The 22200-nt window shown below is 45.0% G+C and overlaps 1 protein-coding gene across 8 annotated transcripts in view; it reads right to left on the bottom strand.

The window, feature by feature from the left end:
• Window positions 1-21939, bottom strand: part of MAP2K5 (mitogen-activated protein kinase kinase 5) — a 162298-nt gene extending 140359 nt beyond the window's left edge. For 5 of the 8 annotated variants that reach the window (XM_084817527.1, XM_084817524.1, XM_084817525.1 and 2 more), the window contains exons 1-3: window positions 21647-21939; window positions 7011-7059; window positions 3225-3292 (exon numbers count right to left, since the gene is read on the bottom strand). In XM_084817527.1, the coding sequence (XP_084673653.1) occupies window positions 3225-3292; window positions 7011-7059; window positions 21647-21790 (261 nt within the window). In that variant the 5' untranslated portion in view covers window positions 21791-21939. Of the gene's footprint in view, window positions 1-3224; window positions 3293-6506; window positions 6583-7010; window positions 7060-21381; window positions 21417-21646 lie in introns of those variants that run through there. The other 3 variants (XM_084817530.1, XM_084817531.1, XM_084817529.1) reach the window with 2 other exon arrangements.
• Window positions 21940-22200: the final 261 nt, after the last annotated feature.

Here is a 22200-nt window from a genome sequence, read left to right as displayed (position 1 = left end):
TCCAATCAGTGGCTGTCAAAAAAATTACTGCCTTTTTATACCAACAGAAGACTACAGTGGCAGTACAGCTCCACGTCATTTAATGCCTTTTTTAAATTAACCAATAGTACAATAAGAAATTAATTTTGATTATCTCAGTATAAGGCTTCTAAAATAAGATATTTAAAAAAAAAAAACCTTTGTGGTCTATACAACAAAGTACAGCCTCCCTTTTAAACTTAGCAACAAATAGCCTCGGAAGATAAGAGGTTCAGAGGAAACGTGTTTTTTTGACCACAGAACCTTCTCCAAAGCTCAGTTCTACTGTATCATCTATTTTTCAGTTAAATTTTAACATCTAGAAAGATGAAACTGAGGGTTAGCTTTTAACTGTTAGTTAAAATCGTCCTCTTTCTAGATGTTTGCTTTGATTATAGCATAACAACATTCTTGGAAATATTTCCTCCTACTCTGAAAACCCTCAAAAGCACACCTTGGACTTACAACTGCAGGCTGCAACTTCTCGAACTGTGTGTCATGCAAAACCCAACCCAGGGTGACTCCTCCTCAGATCTCAAAGAGCTAGGGGACCCTGGGAGGCAGGATGAGCCCCTCAACTCCATCACTGACCAGGAAGACCCAGAGAGATACCACGTATCCAAGGAGAGACCTCATCAGGCCTGTCTCCAGAGGATGTCCTGGAAGGACCCTTAGGGTGGGTCCCCAGCTTACCTGCACCAGAAGAACCCCTTTCCAAGTCAGAGGGAAGGCTGATCTGCCTTCTAGCCTCAGAAAGTACAGACGCCAGAAAGTGCAGACTCAGGTGGCCACCCAGCTGAGGAGCAGGTGCCTGAAAGACCAAAGCAACAGAGCTACTGGGAGAAAACAGCCCTTTGAGAGCAGAACTAAGGGTTTGCAGTTGGACATGGGCAGGTCCAGAAGATCAGACTATATAAACCCACATCTGAAGTCTGGTAGCTGCTGAAACAACACTTCTTCCAGCTCTCAGACTCATGCAAACCAGCTTGCCTGCCTCTGCTCTACTTGTTGACTGATCTCCCGTGCTGAAGATGAAGAGCTCATCTTCCAATGTTATATATGCCATCATTTGCCAGTAATGCCCTACACTGCATTGTACATAGGACAAACAGCCAGTCTCTATGCAACAGAATAAATGGACACAAATCTGATATCAGGAATAGCAATATTAAGAAAAACAGCAGGGGAACCTTTTAACCTCTCAGGTCACTCTGTCAATGACCTTAAGGTGGCTGGTCATGAACAAAGGAATTTCAAAGATGTATCAACATAAAATTGCTGAAGTACAATTCATCAAGAGATTCAACTCTTATTTCCTGTGATTCAACAAGGACAAAGGTATTCCTTTTTTATCACACTACATATGTTAATCTGCTCACCATTGCAATAATGTCTGTTATCACCCGATAACATTTTGTGAATAGCAACTGTTAAGGTAATTATCACTGTCTTTACTTTTTGTATTCCAATTTCCTCTGACTATACGGTTTACACATCCAACCTCGCACAGCATGTGTATATAAAACTGCCAATTTGAGGTTAACACTTCATGAATCTCATGAAATGGGCAGTGCCCACAAAAGCTTATGCCAGAATAAATGTGTTAGTCTTTAAGGTGCCACAATACTTTTTGTTGTTTTTACAGACATTGAATTACAGTTTTAGCCATTAAAAAATTCTAGAATCTATACAGAAGTTCTATGAAATCTTAAATTCCAGCACTGTCAATTTTAAAACATTCAGTAATAATATTACAAGCTAGCATTCATATCTTTCCAACTCCTGGCGATCAGATAAGAGAACTAAAAGGAACCAACATCAGGATTTGAAGGGAAAGTATTTTTAGCCTGTGCAACAGTTATATTACCAGCCACACAGCGGTTGCTAAAAGATCTCAACTGGGCCCTGAACAAGCCCACTGAAATTAAGGGAGGTTGTGTGGCAGCCATGATTAGCTCTAATATAAAGTTCCACTGGCCTGCATCTGAGGAACTACTTCAGGCGTGCCTAAGGGCCTGTGCTAGCCCAGTGGGATTTTTGACCTTTTTCTTTGAACACAAGACTTCCTATGCCATACCAAAACCTGCTTTGGAAACTCTTGTCTGTTTCAACAGCACTTTGCCATGCAGTATGAGTGCGGTAGTATTTAAGAAACACAAATCCATAGCCCTGTTAGGTACACAGAACCAGCTACATGGTTTTTCAGACAATGGCTGTAGAGTTCCTGCCTGCATAAGTTTGCCCCTTTACTTCAGTGACAAGGGCAGTGGGTAGATGTATTCCCAGCTGTTCCCTCTTCATTGAAATGCACACACTGAAGCTCTAGGTGTATGTTGGAAACTCCATGTGCCTAAGAAATCACTGGGCTGGGCTCACAGAGCACAATGTAAAACTCAGGCCTGCTTTGAAAAAGAACTGTCGATCATTACTCCCTTTAAAAGAAAAGATGTGGAAGATCACTGAACAATATCATGTTACTCTATTTTAATTGAAAATAAACGCTAATGGCTAAACTCATAGACATTTATAAAACACAAAGGACAAAGTCATTTATAAAGATATACATAAGTCATTGCAATTCAATAAGTAACCTTGTTTTCATATTTTTTGAGTTGTTAACAGACAATGCATCTTTAAATCGTCTCTGTATTCTGAGCCTGCAGCTAAAATATAACTCTTCTGAGAGAAGGGGTGAAAAAGTCTCCAGATGAAAGCAGATTTTGTTTTTTGTTTTGTTTTTTAAATTTAGAGCCAGGGGGTTCATTTTTAATGAGCCGTTACTTTAAGTACTGCATAAAAAATACAAGAAATTGATAGTCCATTTAGCTTGCACTATATCTAATGCAAAAGTCATTAGGATGCATTACTCTTAATGTTCATGATATGATCTGTAAATGTACTCTTTTTTTTCTAAAAAAGAGAGTGCACTTCAAACTTTCATGCGAGATCCATGCACCAACACATTTAACCATTACACTAAAAAACATCAGAAGTTCCAATGTTTGCCTTTTAACAATTTGGTACTGTCAGAAAAAGGAATTAATAAAGCTGATCACAAGTCTCCAGAAGGTTCTGCACAAGCCACATTGAAATGAAGTCACGTGATCCTGCACAGTTCCCCTTCAGTTCAAGGCCTCTTGTGAAGAAGAAATTTGCTGGTGGATAATGGCTGACATCTCACCCAATTTGCTATAAGATATACCTACATAGGACAGCATAGCTTTCATTTCTTCATCACTTCGAACAGTAATCCGATCACCATCCTCATCCTCATCTGCAAAATAAATGAATCCCCCTGTGTTTAGAATGACTAGTTTAAAAGAAGAGCACACATTTAACAGAATTGGAGGAATCTGAAATATGAACAGAGTAAGGCAGAAGGATAAGAATGCATTCCTAACCAAATTTCAGATGAGCCTAGACATAAAACTGCCGATTGGATGAGGAGGTATGAAAGAGAGAGATGACGACACCAAACAAAATAAAGTCATATGAATGTTATGTCTTTAGATACTCTGTGGTGATCTAGAGCTATGCCTTCCTCAAGGATATCAAATAATTGTAAAAATGTTTGAATTATTTTACTTTCTTCAGTTGGAATTAAATTTCAAGGTCATAATACAACCATTATGTCTGCAACAGGTGTTCACACAGGCAGATTTAGGTCAAACATTTGGTGACATTCCCAACTCTCAAAGCAATTCAGTACAAAGACGTTGCTTTGAAAAGCTGTGGCCATTCCTCCTTTGGAGGTTTTCAAAGATGACGGCAAAGGCAACTGTAGGTGATGCTTTTTATTTTATTTTATTTTATTTTATTTATTTATTTATTTCATTTCTATACCGCCCAATAGCCGAAGCTCTCTGTGCGGTTCACAAAAATTAAAACCAAACAGCACACAATAAAACAATTTAAAATATATAGAACATTAAAACCACAATATAACAATGCAACCACAATAAAACCTAGCAGCAGTGCAGGAGTTTAGAATACAGATTTAAAACAGCAAAGCTAAAATTTTAGAAAGCTAAAATGCTAAAATGCCTGGGAGAATAAAAAGGACTTCACCTGGCACCGAAAGGAATACAATGTAGGTGCCAGGCGAACCTCGCTAGGAAGCTCATTCCAGAGCCGGCGTGCCACAGCAGAAAAAGCCCTCCTCCTAGTAGCCACCCACCTCACTTCCTTTGGCAGGGGCTCACGGAGGAGGGCCGCTGACGATGATCTTAAGGGCCGGGCAGGCACATATGGGAGGAGGCGATCCTTCAGATAACCTGGCCCCAAGCCGTTAAGGGCTTTAAATGTTAATACCAGTGCTTTGAATCGGGCCCGGAAATGGACTGGCAGCCAGTGCAGCTGGAAAAGTACTGGCGTAATATGAGCTCGCAGGCCAGTCCCTGTTATGCTTTTCCTCTGTCGTCCCTCATCCTGCCCCTCCCACTTTTTAGATTTAATGCCTTGGGGCTTATTTTACTCTGTAAACCGTACATACATAGATGGCGCAGTAACAATAACAACACTGTAGGTAACAGATATCCTGGGGGCAAATTAGACCATTCACTGGGTCTCAGTTCTATCACTCTGTAACACTGTTCCACAATAGGTGAGAGGAATACAAGACCTCTCACTTCATATACAAATATATTTTTTCTATCTTCAACAGAAGTCATTAGAATAGTAACTGCTATGAAAATTCTCAACACAATCGAACTCTAAAATGAAAAGGCTAATAAAAGAGCAGAATAGGGAAGAGAATAGAAGCCTTTTAAAGCAGATACCTTGGAGGAATATTTTTGTAGTGAAGGGCCACAATTTGAGAAGCTCACAAAAGCAACTTAGAAAGCACCTCATTACTGTAGATTAGCTCTAAAAGCAACACTAAATTTTGGAATTCTCAGGTGAAGTGGAGTGCCTTTCCTGTTCTTATAGCACAGACATTTATGTACAAGACAGACGGTTGATGGGTATTAAAAGAAGCTGTGTCTGTCTAAAACAAATTAGCATAATTTGTATTTGATGGGAGGGAACCCCCCACCCCCACCCTACATACTGTATTTCTCAGATTAAGTAGGAAGATTCTTTTACCACCCCACTGGAAAAAAGATGGAACCTCCCTCAAAATTTTTTTGCATGACACAGAGGTTTAGAAGGGGGTTACCAAGCCCCTCTGCTTGCCTAGAGCACAAACATGATCTTCCGGGCCATTAAGGAAGCAAAAGTAGAACTAAAATAAAGCCTGGATTTTGCTAATGTCACATCCTCACAAGACACCAAATAGAATGCAGCAGATGGCAGCCAAATATTCCAGAGCAATCTTTGCAAAAGACGCAGTGTGTCATGCGCGCGCAAAATGGTTTGGGATAAAAGGGCCATAACGAGCCATATGTCGTTAGTCGTTTTATTTGTAGCAACATGGCATACAACAGCGAAAGGCCCATCAAGGTCCAATGGTGAGGGAGAATACAGCCCCAGGTAGAGGCAGCCACAGAAGACACACCGGAGATAGCAATAACTAAGCAAACAGGAGAGGAAGCTGCTGTGGATAGCAATTAACTGCCTCCAAGAAAGCCATCAAGTAGCTGAGAAGATGTTTAAACTAGTAAATTTCAGGCTTTCAGCATGGAGAAGATAACCCAGAAACAAAGCAGCATCAATATACGTTAACATATTTTTGATGCTACTTAAATGGCAGGGGAAACAATGTCATGCTGATGTAAAATGGCAGGCTAAAGACAAGAACTGGAAAGCAAAGCAGCAGATGTTGAAGAGAAGCAATGAAATCTATATTTTTCAGGCATATTCTGCCTAGGATGCTAGTAACAGGGGTGCTGCTCTGACTGCAGCGCTGGCTAGCGGAACACAGAGTTCAGCGGAGACTGAAGCACAATGCAGGAAAGCTGAAAGGGTTGGGTTGGCAGCAAGCAGATAGGTGCACACAAACAATTACACCGGCTTGACCAACCCAAACCCTTTAAGCCCGACCAGTGCCTTAAAAACTCTTCCAGAGCAATAATAAGGATACCAAAGTGGTGCTTATCCTAAATGTTGAAAGCACTTCACATATATTATCTCAACAATTGCTGTACAATAAACCTGTAAGTCAGGCCAGTCCAATAATACTTCCTACATATTATAGCTTGGGGCAGGGGGTGCCTGAGTAGAGACGTGAAGTCTTGGAAAAAAACTGATGGGGAGGAACAGAAAAATTGGGAGGGGACACATTTTCCCCCAAATTTTCCAAAAATCCCTAGGAAAAATGTGGTTTTATTTTTTTCTGGGTCCTGCCCCCCAAAATTTTTCTGTCCCCCCCCCCAGGCCTTAAGATCTCTAGGGCTGAGAGATAGCAGCCTGCTTAAGACCACCCTCTGTGTCCACAGTGGAGTTGAGGTTTGAACCCAAGATATTCAGTTCATAGTGCATGCACTTAACTAACATGTTACACCCGTATGGATGGTTCTGCCATCAAGGACTTGATGTCAGGAACTTACACTGATTAAGCTTTTTGGAGTCTGAGCTGTCCTCAGCTGTTCTCCCACTAACAGGATGGTCAGGGGTGGGGGTCGCCTGAATCTAGAGAAGATGACATTTCAGCAACTAATTTAATGTCTATGTTTGAAGACCCAACTCTTCTGAAAGCTAGCTACTGATTTCTGCATTTAATAATAAAAAAATCTGAAAATTAAAATCTCAGCCTACAAAGCCTCCAGGTACTTTATACTTTTCATTTAATTTGAGCAATATAATTGAAGTACGTATGAAGAGCACTGTAAGGTCATGCTGGTAATTAAAGCTATATTGTAGAAATATACGCTCTCAAGATGTGATTAAATAATAAAATATTACTTAGCTTGGAATCGTCATTAAACTTGCATCCACATATAAATATTTAACTGAAACTTATCTGAACATAAACAATATGACAATATGCAGTTGTCATTTTTTTTTAAAATAATGTGAGCACAGACCCATTCTCCCAGACAAGCCATACTCACATTCAAAGGCTGTTGTAGTTGCATCAGGCAGAACCTGACTGATCACATCCTGTAAAAGAATGGAGGTAGACTTAGTTATATTTCTGACTCAAAGAGTTTTTGCAGCATAGTTCATATTCAGCTTTTATTGGCACTTCATCAGATTACTCTCTCATTGTTGGAAAAGCACATAGCAAAAGAGAAGCCATCCATTTCGATGGTCTTCCCTCTTGGAAAAGATCCAAGAACCTCATGGGATTTAAATTTGCCACTCCATAAGATTCAGGTTAGATATTTTATTGATCTACAGTGCCATAGCTATCAGGAAGATATTTGCAAATTTGGTATAATTACCTCACTAACAGGCTGCAATTTTTCACAATGACACAGTTTGCACATAACAACAATTCCTGAGTTGTTTAACCCAGGAATTTTTGGGGCCAAGCAGCAGAGAGCAAGTGCGTTGCCTCCTGGACACTCGTCACTTCTGCTTTCAATCAACAATCCTGGATTGTTATTGTGATGTCTGAACCTGGAACTCTAGGATGTTTAGAGGTTAAACAACCCAGAGTTAACCCAACAATTGCCCATGTTGTTGGATTAACTCTGGGTTGTCTAACAAATAAGCTTTATGATATAAACAAAGACCGGGAAAATTAAATCCCCCGTCTTTAATTGACAACTGCATCTTCTTCAATTAAAAAGGGAGGGAGACCCTCCCCAAGTAAACTTCTGAATAGGGAATAGGGAATTCTGTTAGAGAATTCTGAATAGGGAATAGGGAATTCTGTTAGAGAATAGGGAATTCTGTTAGAGAATTCCGCCACGGATCCCAGGGGGGCCAAATTCCAGTGAATTCAGCCCCCCTGGGATCCGTGGTGGAACGGAGCCTCCTGCCCCTCCACCCTGTGAAAGCCCCGCGAAATGGAGCCTACCTGGCTGTGGCTCTGGTGGTGGCGGCAGCTCCGGCTCCTGCCGGGCTGGTGTGGACGCAAATGGCGTCCTGAGTAAGGGACGCCATTTGCGTCCCTGTGGTAGCCCGTGATAGGCTATTTACATAGCCTATCACGGGCTACCAGAGGGACGCAAATGGCGTCCCCTACTCAGGACGCCATTTGCGTCCGCACCAGCCTGGCAGCGGCTGGAGGCCCCGCTGTGGGTTGGCCCAGCTGGCGGCTCAGCGGCCTGGCTGTGGAGTGGGGACGGCCGGGCAGGATTCTGGGGGGGAGGAACGGATCGCCTCCCCCCACCTGCTGAACCTGGCGGAGCCAGGTAAGTGGGGTTTCGTACACCCCTACTTCTGAAATGCTGCATCACGTTGTTAAAAATATGTTTGAGGGATATATAAAGGAATACTACATAATACATAAATTACCCATAACAAGATAGTCATCTTAAGTATGTTAACCTTACCCCAGATATTAATTCAAGTGATGCCCATCTTTCCAAGTCATGAGATATTTTACCAGATATTCAACTTAACAGTTCGCGAAATATCTCTAGACCAGGAGTCCCCAATGCTTGGACAGGTTCATGCAACCACTTCCGTACTGGATCCTTCCCCCTCTTGGCTTATAAAAACGGGCAGGGAAGGAACAGCTGGCTGAGCCAGGGAAGTGATTAATGCCTCCTTGCAAGAGGGAGCGGTCCCAGGCCGCCTCAAAGAGGTGGTAGTGAGAGCACTCCGAAGGAAGCCCTCCCTGGACCCGGAAAATCTTAGTAATTCTAGGCCAGTGGCAAATGTTCCTTTCCTGGGTAAGGTTCTTAAGTGGGTGGTTACCAACCAGTTCCAGACACTCTTGGATGAGACCAATTATCTAGATCCATTTCAGCCGTGGTTCAGGCCAGGTTTTGGCACGGAAACAGCATTGGTTGCCCTGTATGATGACCTATGTCGAGAGAGAGACAGGGGGAGTGTGACCTTGCTGATTCTCCTTCAACTCTCGGTGGCTTTCGATACCATCGACCATGGTATCCTTCTGGGACGATTGTCTGAGCTGGGAGTGGGAGGCACTGCATTGCAGTGGTTTCCTACCTCACTCCTACTTTGAGGGTCGGCTCCAGAAGGTGGTGCTTGGGGAATATTGCTCGGACCTGTGGATTCACCAGTATGGGGTTCCACAGGGGTCAGTTCTGTCCCCCATGCTATTTAACATCTACATGAAACGGTTGAGTGGGGTCATCTGGAGTTTTGGGGTGCGTTGTCATCAGTAAGCTGATGACACGCAGCTCTATTTCTCCTTTTCATCTTCTTCAGGTGAGGCTGTGGATGTGCTAGATCGGTGCCCGGCTGCGAGAATGGACTGGAAGAGGGCTAATAAACTGAAATTCAATCCAGACAAGACCGAGATACTGTTGGTGGGTGGTTCTTCTGAGAGGATGGAGGGTGCTCAACCTGTTCTGGATGGGGTTGCACTCCCCTGAAGGAGCAGGTTCGTGGCTTGGGGGTTCTCCTTGAGCCATCTTTGTCACTTGAGGCTCAGGTGGCCTCAGTGGCATGGAGTGCCTTCCACCAACTTTGGTTGGTGCCCCAGCTACGCCCCTATCTGGACAGGGATAACCTGGCTTCAGTTGTCTATGCTCTGGTAATCTCCAAGTTAGATTACTGCAATGCACTCTATGTGGGGCTGCCTTTGAAGATGGTTCAGAAGCTGCAGCTCATGCAAAATGCAGCAGCTGGATTGATGACCAACTCTGGCCCGCTTGCACTGGCTGCCTGTATGTTTCCGAGCCCAATTCAAGGTGATGGCTTTAACCTTTAAAGCCTTATAGAGCTTGGGACCACAATACCTGACAGAGTGCCTCTTCCGACATGAACCTACCCATACACTACGATCAACATCTAAGGCCTTCCTCCGGCTGTCTACACTGAAGGAAGCTTGGAAGACAGTGACAAGGGAGAGGGCCTTCTTTGTGGTAGCCCCCAAATTATGGAATGATCTCCCTGACGAGGCCCGCCTGGTGCCAATATAGTTATCTTTTCGGTGCCAGGCTAAGACCTTTCTCTTCTCCTAAGCATTTGGCAACAAATTATAAGTTTTAATCGATCCTGGAATGTCTTAGGGTTATGGTTATTTTGAGAATGTTTTTTGGAGTTGTTTTAGATATGTTTCTTTTGTGTATATTGTCTGTTCATGTGTTTTTTATGTAAATGGTTTTTAATCTCTGTATGCTGTATTTTTAGTGTTTTTAATCTTTGTAAACGACCCAAGATCTTTGGCTATTAGGCGATATAGAGATGTAATAAATAAAAAAATAATGTGGCGCCTGCAGGCACCCACTAGACTCCCCCCCCCCCATTTGTAATATATGTACATGGATTTGTATATATCCATAGCAATTAATACATATGAAATGAATACAACTTTCTAGCAATTATACACAGGCTTCAATAACAGCAGACCAAATATCTAAATAAGTATCAATTTAAGGTGGCATCTATATGCCACTCATTGAAATATTGAAAGCATCATAAGGTCCTTCCAATGTTGTAATATCAGCCTTTTAGCTGTCCAAAGGGTTTGGAGAAACCATTTATGCTGACTATTTGTGAATTTCCATGAAGCAGGTAAATAATTTAAAAGAGTGTGTACACCAGTGAACATTAAAGACTGTTCCAGTACAAAATTTATCTGTGTAATAACCTCATCCCCCAAAGAAGCAAGTACTGGACATTGCCAAAGCATATGTTTAAAAGAAGCATTAGATGTATTGCACTGCCAGCAATTAGCTGAATCAGACAATCACTTATTAAAGAGACGTGTCTGCTCTTGCCACTAATATAGCCAGATATTTTATCACTTCTGGACACCAACAAAATTGCCAATTAGTAACTACTTTGGGTATCCTGATACTACCTGCAGGCATTAATTCAGATTTTGACTAATTAATAGTATAAGCCAAAAGTGTACCAAAAGTATCAATTAATCTCATTAATTTTGGTACTGAACACTCTTACTAATAAATAACAAATCATCTGCATATAAAGCCATTTTAAACTCAACCTGCTTATGCACAAAGCCAAAAACGTATTTGATAACCTGCACTAATGATTAGAAAACAACCTTTTCTTTTAATACTCCTCCACGGGTAGTTTTGAAGTCAAATTATTTGGTATCCCTGTCTGGCTGGATGGCATTAGAATCTAGTTAAATTAAAAAGAAAGGAACAGCTCTACTAACAATTTTAGAAGAGAGAGAGACTTGGAATGCAATAGCTCATCAGTTGCAGTTTGATCCATATTCTCATGCTAAGCTAACTTTAAGGGAAAATCCAGTTTTGAAAACACAGTCGTCTTTTATGTGAAATTTGGCTGATGGAATTTATACTTTAGATCAGTTATAGGTTTGGACAATTAATTTTTACCATTTCCAGCATCGCAGATAAGATATCATTTATCGTCTAGTGCTAGCTGGCAGTAGGGATCAGAGAAATCTGCAACAGGTTCAAATGAGTTCAGATTTCTATGAATCTGACCCATGGCTTCCACAGCAGACTGGCTTTTTCCGAGTCACACAGATTCCGTAGAACTGCAGACAGTTTTTTTAGTTTCGGGGAACTGTACAAACATCTAATCATACAATAATACGAAGAAAAAAAGACCACTGATCAAAAACGTGTATTTCCCCCATATATAGGTAAAGCGTGAAAATGCAGATTGGGGTGTGTGTGTGTGCATTTTTCCCCACTTTGGGGGAGAGTTGTACAAATTCACATTGACTAATGCAGATTAGCGCCAATGCATATTAGTTAATGCTGATTAGCGCACTTGTGCAAGTGCGCATTAGTGTACATGCAAATTAGTGCAAGTAGAATGAAATTCTCCTACAAAAAATCCAAGTCCATCAATGAACGGACAATGGGACAAAGGATGCCTGACAATCCATGAAACACAGGCAGAATGGTTTTAACAACATCCGGACATCCATAGTTGGCAGTATGTTTAGCTTTAGTATTTGTTGGAGTCTATATACGAACTATCAGCGATAAGTGCTTCAGTGCTTCCTGCACTGTTGGAGGAATTGGTTCCATACAAAAAGCTATGCCTACAATAGCTGTTTATAAGTCTTTTGGAACGTAGTAACATAAATGTTCAGAAGGTCAGATATGAATGGAATAAGGAATTGATATAGTCTAACCAATGGAAGGTTACGTTAGCTTCCAAAAGTACTATTTCTGTAGACTTAAAACTGAGACCGATTCAACAAAAATTGATGTTTTGCATATATTGGACACCACGGAGACTTGTTAAGAAGAAACTGGTTAGCTCTGCTAAATGCTGGCTATTTAATGAGGACAATGCCTCACTGAGGGATACGATATGGGCATGTCCTGTAGAGGCTTCCTTTCGGTTGGAAGTTATTGCTTGTATATATTTTGTTCTTGAAAAATCTGTGATAACAGCGGATGTACATGTGCTTTAAAATTACATCCCTGTGATGTGGGGATTAACAGCTGGACAGCAAAAGTGGACACGGAGAGCCCTTAGAATTGCAAAGAGAAGCTTGAAAGGAAAAACACCCACCACCTATCACTCAATGGACCCTTGCTACATTTGAGTGTATCTCCTACAACCATCGAAGTCTTGAGCAGGGGGTTGGACTCGATGGTCTTATAGGCCCCTTCCAACCCTACTATTCTATGATTGAAAGTCATATGGATGCCTATGTAGATATATGAACTGCTTATATCAATGTATATATGTATAGGGGAGAGCCAGTACTTGTAGGAGAAGCTACCATCCAGGGAAGAGAGAGTGCCTGCTGCTTCTGTTTGCTGCTGCTACTCATGCCGCCGCCACCACTACCACCACCGCTCTCTTCTGTGGACTTCTGCCTGGCAGACCACCGTTCTCTACAGGACCAGGCCCCCAGGTACTGAGCCAGCTGTTGCTGACCACCTCCACCTGTCCCTTCTCAGAAGGAATATATAAGCTGGATGGCTGAGGTGGTGGGGGTGCCACCAAAGGGGGTGCGCCCCTTTGGGTCGCTCCTTCAGGGAGTGACAAGGGCAGTTTGGTGGGGGGGTTATGTTTTTTTGGGGGGTAGCCTGCCTGATAGGCGGAAGTGAGGGGGCATGTGTCCACCTGACGGAGGCAGTGGGGGGAGTGTTGGGGGCCAGAATATACAGAGGTTGGACAGCAGGTGCTGGCGGAGCGCTAGGGGCAGGCCATGCCAGGTAAGGGGAACAAGGGAGAGATGTGTAATATCTGTCCCTTGTTCTAGGCCTGTCCAGAGCCAAAGGATGGCTGGGGGAGGCATGACTTCGCCTTCTGGCCTTTGTTTGCTGCTCTGCAATGCTTGGTCTGTTACCCAGAAAACATCTGTCATCCATGACATAATCCGAGATGAGGGTGCAGACTTGGCATGTATTATGGAGACCTGGCTGGCTGAAGCCGCTACTCCAACTCTTGCGGCCATGTGCCCAGCCGGATTTTCGTACGCACAGCAGCCGAGGGCTGGGGATCAGGGAGGGGGAGTGGCTGTTATCTACCGGGAGTCCTTGGTTTTCACCAGACCCCCTCTCAGGGAGACCAAGGTTGCTGAATGCATGTACTGGAGGCTGAGCCCGAAGGGCAATCTGGGGATTCTGCTTGTGTACCGCCCACCCCGCTGCACAACTAACTCCCTGGCCGAGGTGCTTGAGGTCATCTCTGATGTGCGTGTGCAGTCCCCTAACTTATTGGTGTTGGGGGACTTCAATGTACATTCAGAGGCCGCCCTCACGGGGGCACCTCGGGTCTTCATGGAGACCATGGCTTCCTGGGAGCTGTACCCTATTCCAACTGGGCCCACCCATGTAACTGGTCATGTGCTAGACCTTGTGTTTGTTTCTGGAGAAGCAGGGAATGATCTGCAAGTCAAGGGTATATCCACCACCCCTTGTCATGGTCAGATCACTATCTGGTGATGCTGAACTTCTCGGTTCCACAACCCCTCCGCAGGGGTGGAGGACCCATTAAAATGGTCCGCCCCAGGCATCTTATGGATCCGATGGATTCCTGAACGTGCTTGAGGATTCTCTGGAGCACGCAAACGGCCACTTGGTCGAGACCCTGGTGGGTGGGTGGGTGAAATGCCACAATCACTGGGGCATTAGATCGAGTGGCTCCGAAACGCCCTCTCCCCCTGAACAGGGTTCAAATTGCACCATGGTTCAATCAGAGGTTACAAGCTCTGAAACAGGAGGTGAGGCAGGTAGAGTGCCAGTGGTGGAAGTCTCACTGAGAAGATGATCAGACATGGGCTAGAGCTGTATCTTCAGCCTATCACGTGGCGATGAAGGCAGTAAAAAAGGAATATTATGCTGCCTCTATCACGTCTGCAGAGTGCTGTCCCAGGAGGTTGTTCCAAGTAGTCAGGAGCCTGGACAGTCCAGTTGCTCCGGAACCACTGGAGCATTCTAAGGCCTCTTGTGAGGCCTTGGCAAGGAACTTTGCGGATAAAACTGATCGGATCATGAGTGTTATTCCGTGTGCCGTGGATACAGTTAGTGAGCGAGAGGCAGCCTGTGGCAACCTGGTTTTGTGGGATCGGTTCCAGCTTCTTCCTTCTGATGAAGTGAACAAGGTGCTTTCATCTGTAAAGCTGACCACCTACTTACTTGATCCTTGCCCATCTTGGCTCATTATGAGCTGCAGAGAAAGATTGGATGAGGGGATCAGGGCAGTGGTAAATGCCTCCCTTAAGGAGGGAGTGATGCCATCAGCCCTCAAGGAGGCAGTGATAAGGCCGCTCTTTAAGAAGCCCTCCTTGAATCCCTAAGTCTTGAACAACTTTTACCCAGTCTCGAATCCGCCATTTTTGGGCAAGATAATTGAGCAGGTGGTGGCGATGCAGTTGAAGGCACACTTGGAAGAAGCTGATTATCTAGATCCATTTCCATCGGGCTTCAGGCCTGGGCATGGGACAGAAACAGCCTTGGTCACCTTGGTGGATGATATGAGGAGGGCTTTGGATAGGGGTGAATGCTCCTTCCTTGTTCTCCTCAACCTCTCAGCGGCTTTTGATACCGTTGACCACAGTATCCTCCTAGACTGCTTGGAGGGGTTGGGCATTGGAGACATCGTATTACAGTGGTTCCGGTCCTTCCTCTCTGGCAGGTACCAGAGGGCAGCACTGGGAGAAGAGGTTTTGGGTCCGTGGCCGCTCACTTGTGGGTTGCCACAGGGTTCCTGATGCTATTTAACATCTATGTGAAGCCGCTGGGGGCTATCATCAGGAAATTTGGGGTGTGGTGTCATCAATATGCGGATGACACGCAGCTCTACCTCTTGTTCAAATCTTCACCAAGGTTGGCTGTAGAATCCCTGTCCAAACGTCTGGAGACAGTGAGTGGCTGGATGAGGAGGAATAAGCTGAAGCTGAACCCTGACAAGAACAAGGTACTTTTGGTGGGAGACAAGAGGAGATTGGGGGATGCTGACCTGGTGTTGAATGGGGTACAGCTACCATCGAAAGACTAGTTCCGCAGCCTGGGGGTCATTTTAGACTCCCAGCTGTCCATGGAGGTGCCAGCTGTGAGCCGGACAGCGATGTACCAATTCCATCTGATGCGGCAGCTGCACCCCTACCTTCCCGACCATCTGCTCCCATTGGTAGTACATGCCCTGGTCTCCTCTCGTCTAGACTACTGTAATGCACTCTACGTGGGGTTAACCTTGAAGACAGTTCAGAAGCTGCAGCTGGTGCAGAACGCGGCAGCTCGCCTGATTAAAGGCAGCCACCGGCGTGATCACATCACTCCAGTGCTGAAGGAGTTACACTGGCTACTAGTTGTTTTCCAGGCCAAATTCAAGGTGTTGGTTTTGACCTTTAAAACCCTATATGGTTCCGGCCCAGCCTATCTCAAGGAGCGCCTCCAGCAACACCAGACAGGCTGCTCAACAAGATTAGCCTCGGATGGCCTTCTGTCTGTCCCATCAGCCAGGAAGCTAGGCTGGTGAGGACGCGGGAGAGGGCCTTGTCTGTGGTGGCCTCCACTCTGTGGAACTCCCTCCCTAGGGAACTCCGCCATGCCCCCTCTTTAATGAGCTTCCACCATGCATTGAAAACTTGGTTGTTTAGGCAGGCATTTGGGGTGGGTTAGGGTATTTTTAGAAATATGTTATTTTAATGTTTAATTTTACTGTTTTAGACTGTTTGTACTGCTGTACATCGCCCAGAGTGACTGGGTGACTGGCCAGATGGGTGATTATTTTATTATTTATTATTAAATTTCTTAAATAAATATATATGAAAGAGAAGTCTTCAATCCTACTTTCCCCCTTTTGTGTTTTTTTTCTTCTCCTTTTGCCCCTCTATATCAAGAGTTGTTAATGATTACTGTATATTGGTAAGTTTTATGATAGGATTCCCCCTTCTTGCTTTTGTTGTTGTTGTGGCTGTTGTTACTGTTGTGCTGCAAATAAAAAGATTTATAAAAACCCAAGCCTCTGGGCTGTTTAACAACCCAGAGTTCCGGATTCGGACATCACAATAACAACCCAGGAACAGGGCATTCCTGAGTTGTTCATTAAAAGCAGAAGTGATTGATGAGTGGGCAGGAGACGACACACATGCTCAGTACTGCTCAGCCATAACTATGGATTAAACAACTCATAGTTAGTAGTTACATGCGAACTGAAACAGTGATAGGTTGATAAACAGCCTAAGTGCAGAATTGAAGCTATGGTGTACCTAAGCCCACACATACACACTCTCTTCATTTCATTCCATGCATCTGGATGAAGTGTGGAGAATGTGGATAAGGAGATATTTTTCTCTCTTTCAAAATACTAGAACTCAGGGTCATCCTATGAAGCTGATTGGTGGGAGATTCAGGACAGATAAAACGAAGTACTTCACACAGTGCAGTTAAACTATGTAATTCGCTACCACAGGATGTAGTGATGGCCACCACTTCGGATGGCTTTAAAAGGGAGTTAGACAAATTCCTGGAGGAAAAGGCTATCAGTGGCTACTAGCCTTGATGGCTATGTGTTACTCCAGTACCAAAGGAAGTGAGCCTGTGTACACCAGTTGCTGGGGAACATGGGTGGTGGTGGTGCTGTTGTGTTCATATCCTGCTTGTGGGTTCCTGGTCGGCAGCTGGCTGGCCACTGTGTGAATGGAATGCTGAACTAGATGAACCCTTGGTCTGATCCAGCATGGCTTTTCTTATGTTCTTAAGTGGTCCGTTGCCTATGAAAGCTCAAGTCGCTATAAACTGTCAGTGTCTAAGGAGGCGAGCGGAAATAATTTCATATTTTTCCTGCTATAGGTCTACACATGAACCTAACTTTCCAAACAGATGTGGTTTATTCCAACATGCACTTGTCTTCTGTAGAGTTTCACATGGCTAGTTCAATTAAGTTTAAACTTCTGCTGTCCCTGTTTGCTTTGCCCCCATACTCAGATTATGGGTATAATCTTGTAGCCTTGTAGGCCCCTTGATGGCCTTGTAGGCCCCTTTCAACCCTACTATTCTATGATTATATGATTAGAAGTAGCTACTCTCTGTTCCCATCATGCACCCAATAAGAGCGTGTCAAGGATACTGCTTATGAAGAGGGCATTCTATCCAACTGTTTCTGCCCAGGAGAACAGAACTGCTCACACTCTACTTAAGAGCCATCTGTACTGTCTCTTTCAAGCAAATTTAATACTAAATTAATGCTGAAGTTCACACTTGGCAAGTGTGGACACAGCAACAGTATGTACATGTCCAGCCGTGAGCCACAGGCAAACTCAAGTATGGATACACATAGAGCTACTTTGCCGGATTTTTAAAAACTCAACATGTACCTTCAGAGCCCCATTTCCAAAATTCATAATAATGTTAACTTTAGACGCATCAGATACCAATTTGAAGTCAGTTTCACCAGGGAAATAAGCTTTTGGTGCTTCTTAAAATGACGAGAAACGGTTACATTGAGGAGAATCTTCATATACTGATCTTGAAATCCCTGTTGAAGAAATAGCCCCCTTATCTACAGAGTATTAAGGGTTAATTAATACATGTTAAGTGGTCTTAGGTACAGGCTCACAAATATACAATATAACAGCAGGGAGGAACCTATATTTTTACCACTGATTAGCTGCCTTTAAGAACAAGTACAAAAGGAAGGTTGAACTGCATTAAAGGGTTGCCAATCCACATTACATAATGTGTACAAGCATGAGTACGTATTTGTTGTTGTTGTTGTTCAGTCGTTCAGTCGTGTACGTATACTTCCAAAAAAAGAAAACCAGGGTGCTCAAGAGCAACACTCTAAGAGGGAAGATGACAACTACAGCTCAAGGATATCATAGAATCATAGACTAGTAGGGTTGGAAGGGGCCTATAAGACCAGAGTCCAACCCCTGCTCAATGCAGGAATCTAAGTCAAAGCAGGTGGCTGTCCAGCCTCGTCTTGAATGCCTCCAGTGTGGGAGAGCCCACTACCTCCCTAGGTAATTGGTTCCGCTGTCGTATTGCTCTAACAGTCAGGAAGTTTTTGCTGATGTTCAGCCGGAATCTGGCTTCCTGTAACCTGAGTCCATTATTCCGTGTCCTGCACTCTGGGATGATAGAGAAGAGACCTTGGCCTTCCTCTCTGTGACAACCTTTCAAGTATCCCAAGACCAAGCATGATAGATATGGCTAAAGACCTGTCCTTTCTTTCAAAAGGATCGTTTAGTTTCTAGAGAAGTAGTTTTCAATCTTTTCATACCCAGGATTTACCTTTAGTCTTCAATATTTAGCCCAAACATGCCTTTGGGGACCCCCTTAATTTCTTTTTACCATATATTCCTATGGGGTAGTGTTGCTTTGTGAGCCAGATTAGGTCAGGCTGCAACCCAGCAGCAGGTCTTGACCCACGGGCTGAAGACCAACATCACAGAGCATCTCAAGGCCACTCCACATAATATTTTCTGACACTGAAATTAATCTTTGTGATGGAAAAGTGTACTTGTAAGGTTTGAAGGATAGTCTCTTTTTTGATAGCCTCTTTTCAACATAAATCAAAGTGCTACCACTTATCATCTGCTTCCTGGTCTACATATCTGCACTGTGAAAGAATATGCCATCATTCAAAGGTTACAGTTTTAACTATTTATTTTAAATATTTAAAATATTTCTAGGCCACCTTTCATGGCACAAGCCCTCCCAAAGCAGCATACAACAATACAATTCATAGAATTCCTATAACAAATAATCAAACAGTAAACATTCCAAGGAACAACAAACACCAAAATAAGACAGCACCTACAACACAATTACGAACTTGAGCACGCTCCAGGAGAGTGCGCAGGACAGGAAGGCCTGGCGTGCTATGGTCCATGGGGTCACGAAGAGTCGGACACGACCGAACAACAACAACAACACAATTGCAACCCTGTGTGATAAAACATAATCGAAGGAAGGCCAGAGTAAACAAGTCTTCAGGGCCTTTCTAAAAGCCTACAATGATGGGCCCTGGTGGACCTGACGGCAACTTACTCCAGAGGTATGAGGCGGAAAAGCCTTCTCTTGTGTACTCACCCATCTAACTGCCCTCAAAGCTGGGCAAGTGAGAAGGGCCTCTATTGCTGATATTTGAGTGCAGACAGGCTGATATGGGTGAAGGCGGTCCTCCTAGTAATTTGGCCCCAAACCATCTAAAGCTTTAAAGGTCAAAATGAGCACTTTAAATTGGGCTTGGAAACACACTGGTAACCAATGCAACTGGTGCACTGTAGGCATAATATGATCTGTCGCCTCACCCCCCCAACTCTTGGGTGGCCAAATTCTGCACCAGCTGAAGTTTCCGGACATCTTCAAAGGCAGCCCCACATACAGCGCACTACAGTATTCCAGCTTGGACGTCACTAATGAATAATTGAGGCAAGGTCTGTCCTCTCCACATAGGGCCACAGCTAGCATGCCAACCTGAGCTGATAAAACACACTCCTGGACATTGCAGCCACCTGAGCTTTCCCAGTTAGTGCAGAGTCCAGGATGACTCCCAGACTATGCACTTGGTATTTCAGTGCAACCCGTTATAAGACAAGTTGTAAATCTCCATCCAGAGTAGTTGGTTTCCCAACCCACAGTACCTCCATCTTGTGTGATTAAGTCTCAGCTTACTCATCCTCATCGACCCCCAAACAGCCTCCAGATATTGGGTCAAGAGTTCCATAGCCTCCCTGGGATGTGTAGATGGAAACGAGAGGTAGAGCTGGGTATCATCCGCATAGTGATTACACCTCAGCCCAAGCCTCCAGATGGTTTCACGTAGATGTTAAAAACATGAGGGCCTAGACGGAACCTTGCAGTACCCCAATGGCTAACGACCATGGGGTGGAGCAAATGTCCCACAGCACCACCTTCTGAGACCATTCCTCCAGGAAGAGCTGGAAGCACTTTAACACTGTGCCTCCTAAACCCAACCCCTGCTAAGAGGTCCAGAAGAACTAATAGGATTGCACTCCTTCTGTCTGTTCCAGGGCATAAGTCATCAACCAGGGCGACCAAGGCTGTTCTGTCCCCTAATCATTAGAATGAAACTAAATAATCAGTATCACCTAACACTGCTTGGAGTTGTGAGGCCACCACTCACACCTGCACCTTGCCCAAGAATGGCAAATTTGACATAGGGCTGTATCATCCAAAATCATAGGATCTAAATTTGGTTTCTTCAATAAAGGCCTCACCACTGCTTCTTTAAAAGCTATGGGAACATCGGAGGTCCAGGTACCAGCATAGAGATTAACTTTAATAATGTGTGATGCTACATTAAGGGCGCAATCCTATGCATGTTTAGACAGAAAAAAGTCCTACAACTCCCAGCATTCCCCAGCCAGACATGCTAGCTGGGGAATGCTGGGAATTGTAGGACGTCTTTCTGTCTAAACATGCATAAGATTGTGCACTGAAGCTGCAATCCTATGCACACTTGCTTGGGAGTAAATCCACTGGGCACGGCGGGATTTACTTCCAAGTAAACATGCACAGGTTTACACACAAAACCCAGGATGAATGTTTGTTATTCTCAGACACCACACCGCATTTGCAAAAATAAAAATCCCTTATCATTAGAATTGCAATTGGGAAGCTCTCTGCCCGCTAAGGAAAAATGGGAGTGAAAGTTTTAAATGTTTCTTACATTTCTAACCCCCCCTTCTCTCATCCAGGCACTGACCAAATCCAGCCAACCTTTCTGCTTCGCTTCAGAAAGGCTGGTGCTGTCCGGGTCTTCAGATTTCTAGATACTAGATTCCTCAATACCGTTAAGAAGCACTTTGCACTCACGGAGTGTTTCCACGTCGAAGTGGTGGTTCTAACCCAAGGTAATAACAGAGAGGGGGTCCAGACTATTTCGCCGTAGTTGTTCCGGGTTAACCAACGTTAATCCGGAGTAAAGATGCAACATAAATACCACAGAACATACCAGATCTGCCTTCTCGCACAAACATCACAGCTCCCAAGAGTCAGTTGCGAGATTTTGAACCCTAAACCCACCCCCGTCAAACCGGCATAGGTGGGGCGGGGGTGGGAAAGCGGGGGCGGCGGCGCCAAGGGAGAAGCTCCCGGAGAAGGGGGCGTTCTGAGCCCCGCGGTCCGCGGGGAGCGCCACAGCGGGGGCCAATGGCATCCCCTTCCGCTGGCAGCCTAGATGGGGGGGTCCCCGAAATGCCTCCCACGCCCACACTCACCAGCACGTCCCTGAAGAGCAGCTGGGGCGCGGGATGGACAGTCCAATCCACGGCGCCGCCGTCCGGGACGCGGATGCGGATAACCAGCGCTGGGTTGGGGGGCTCCATGGCGGGGTTGGGGCCGCCCACGGCCAGCAAGAGCATCCCCGGAGCAGCCGCCGGGGCTGAGGAAGGGAGAGCGAGGCGGAGGCGTCCTCACATGGCGGCCGCGGGGCCGGGCGGCGTGCACTAGGCCGAGGCGGGCCTGAGGAAGCGAGCGAGGAGCCGGGCTTCTCCTCAGCCCGTCCGGACTAGGCCGGGCCGAGCCGAGCCGGGCGTTGCCGCTGCGCTGGGAACCGAGCTGAGGGGAAGGCCGGAAAGGCGGAGGGAGTGGCGGCGCTGCCGCCGCTGATGCCGCGATGCGGGGGGGGGGCAGGCACTCGCCCGCCCGGACGGAAAGAAGTGGCCCCTTTGCCCAGACTCCGCCGCACGCGGACAGCCCCCGCTTCACCTGCGCCCCAAGCCAGGGCCTCGTCTATCGCCCCTCCCTTCCCACAAGAGCCCCGGCGTGGGGG

Source organism: Heloderma suspectum, chromosome 11 (assembly GCF_057233095.1).
Source record: "Heloderma suspectum isolate Gila_16-S chromosome 11, 16-S_ref, whole genome shotgun sequence".
NCBI classification, from domain to species: Eukaryota; Metazoa; Chordata; class Lepidosauria; order Squamata; family Helodermatidae; genus Heloderma; species Heloderma suspectum.
The sequence above is the reverse complement of the archived record's forward strand: the minus strand, read 5'-3'. Positions and strand labels throughout refer to the sequence as shown.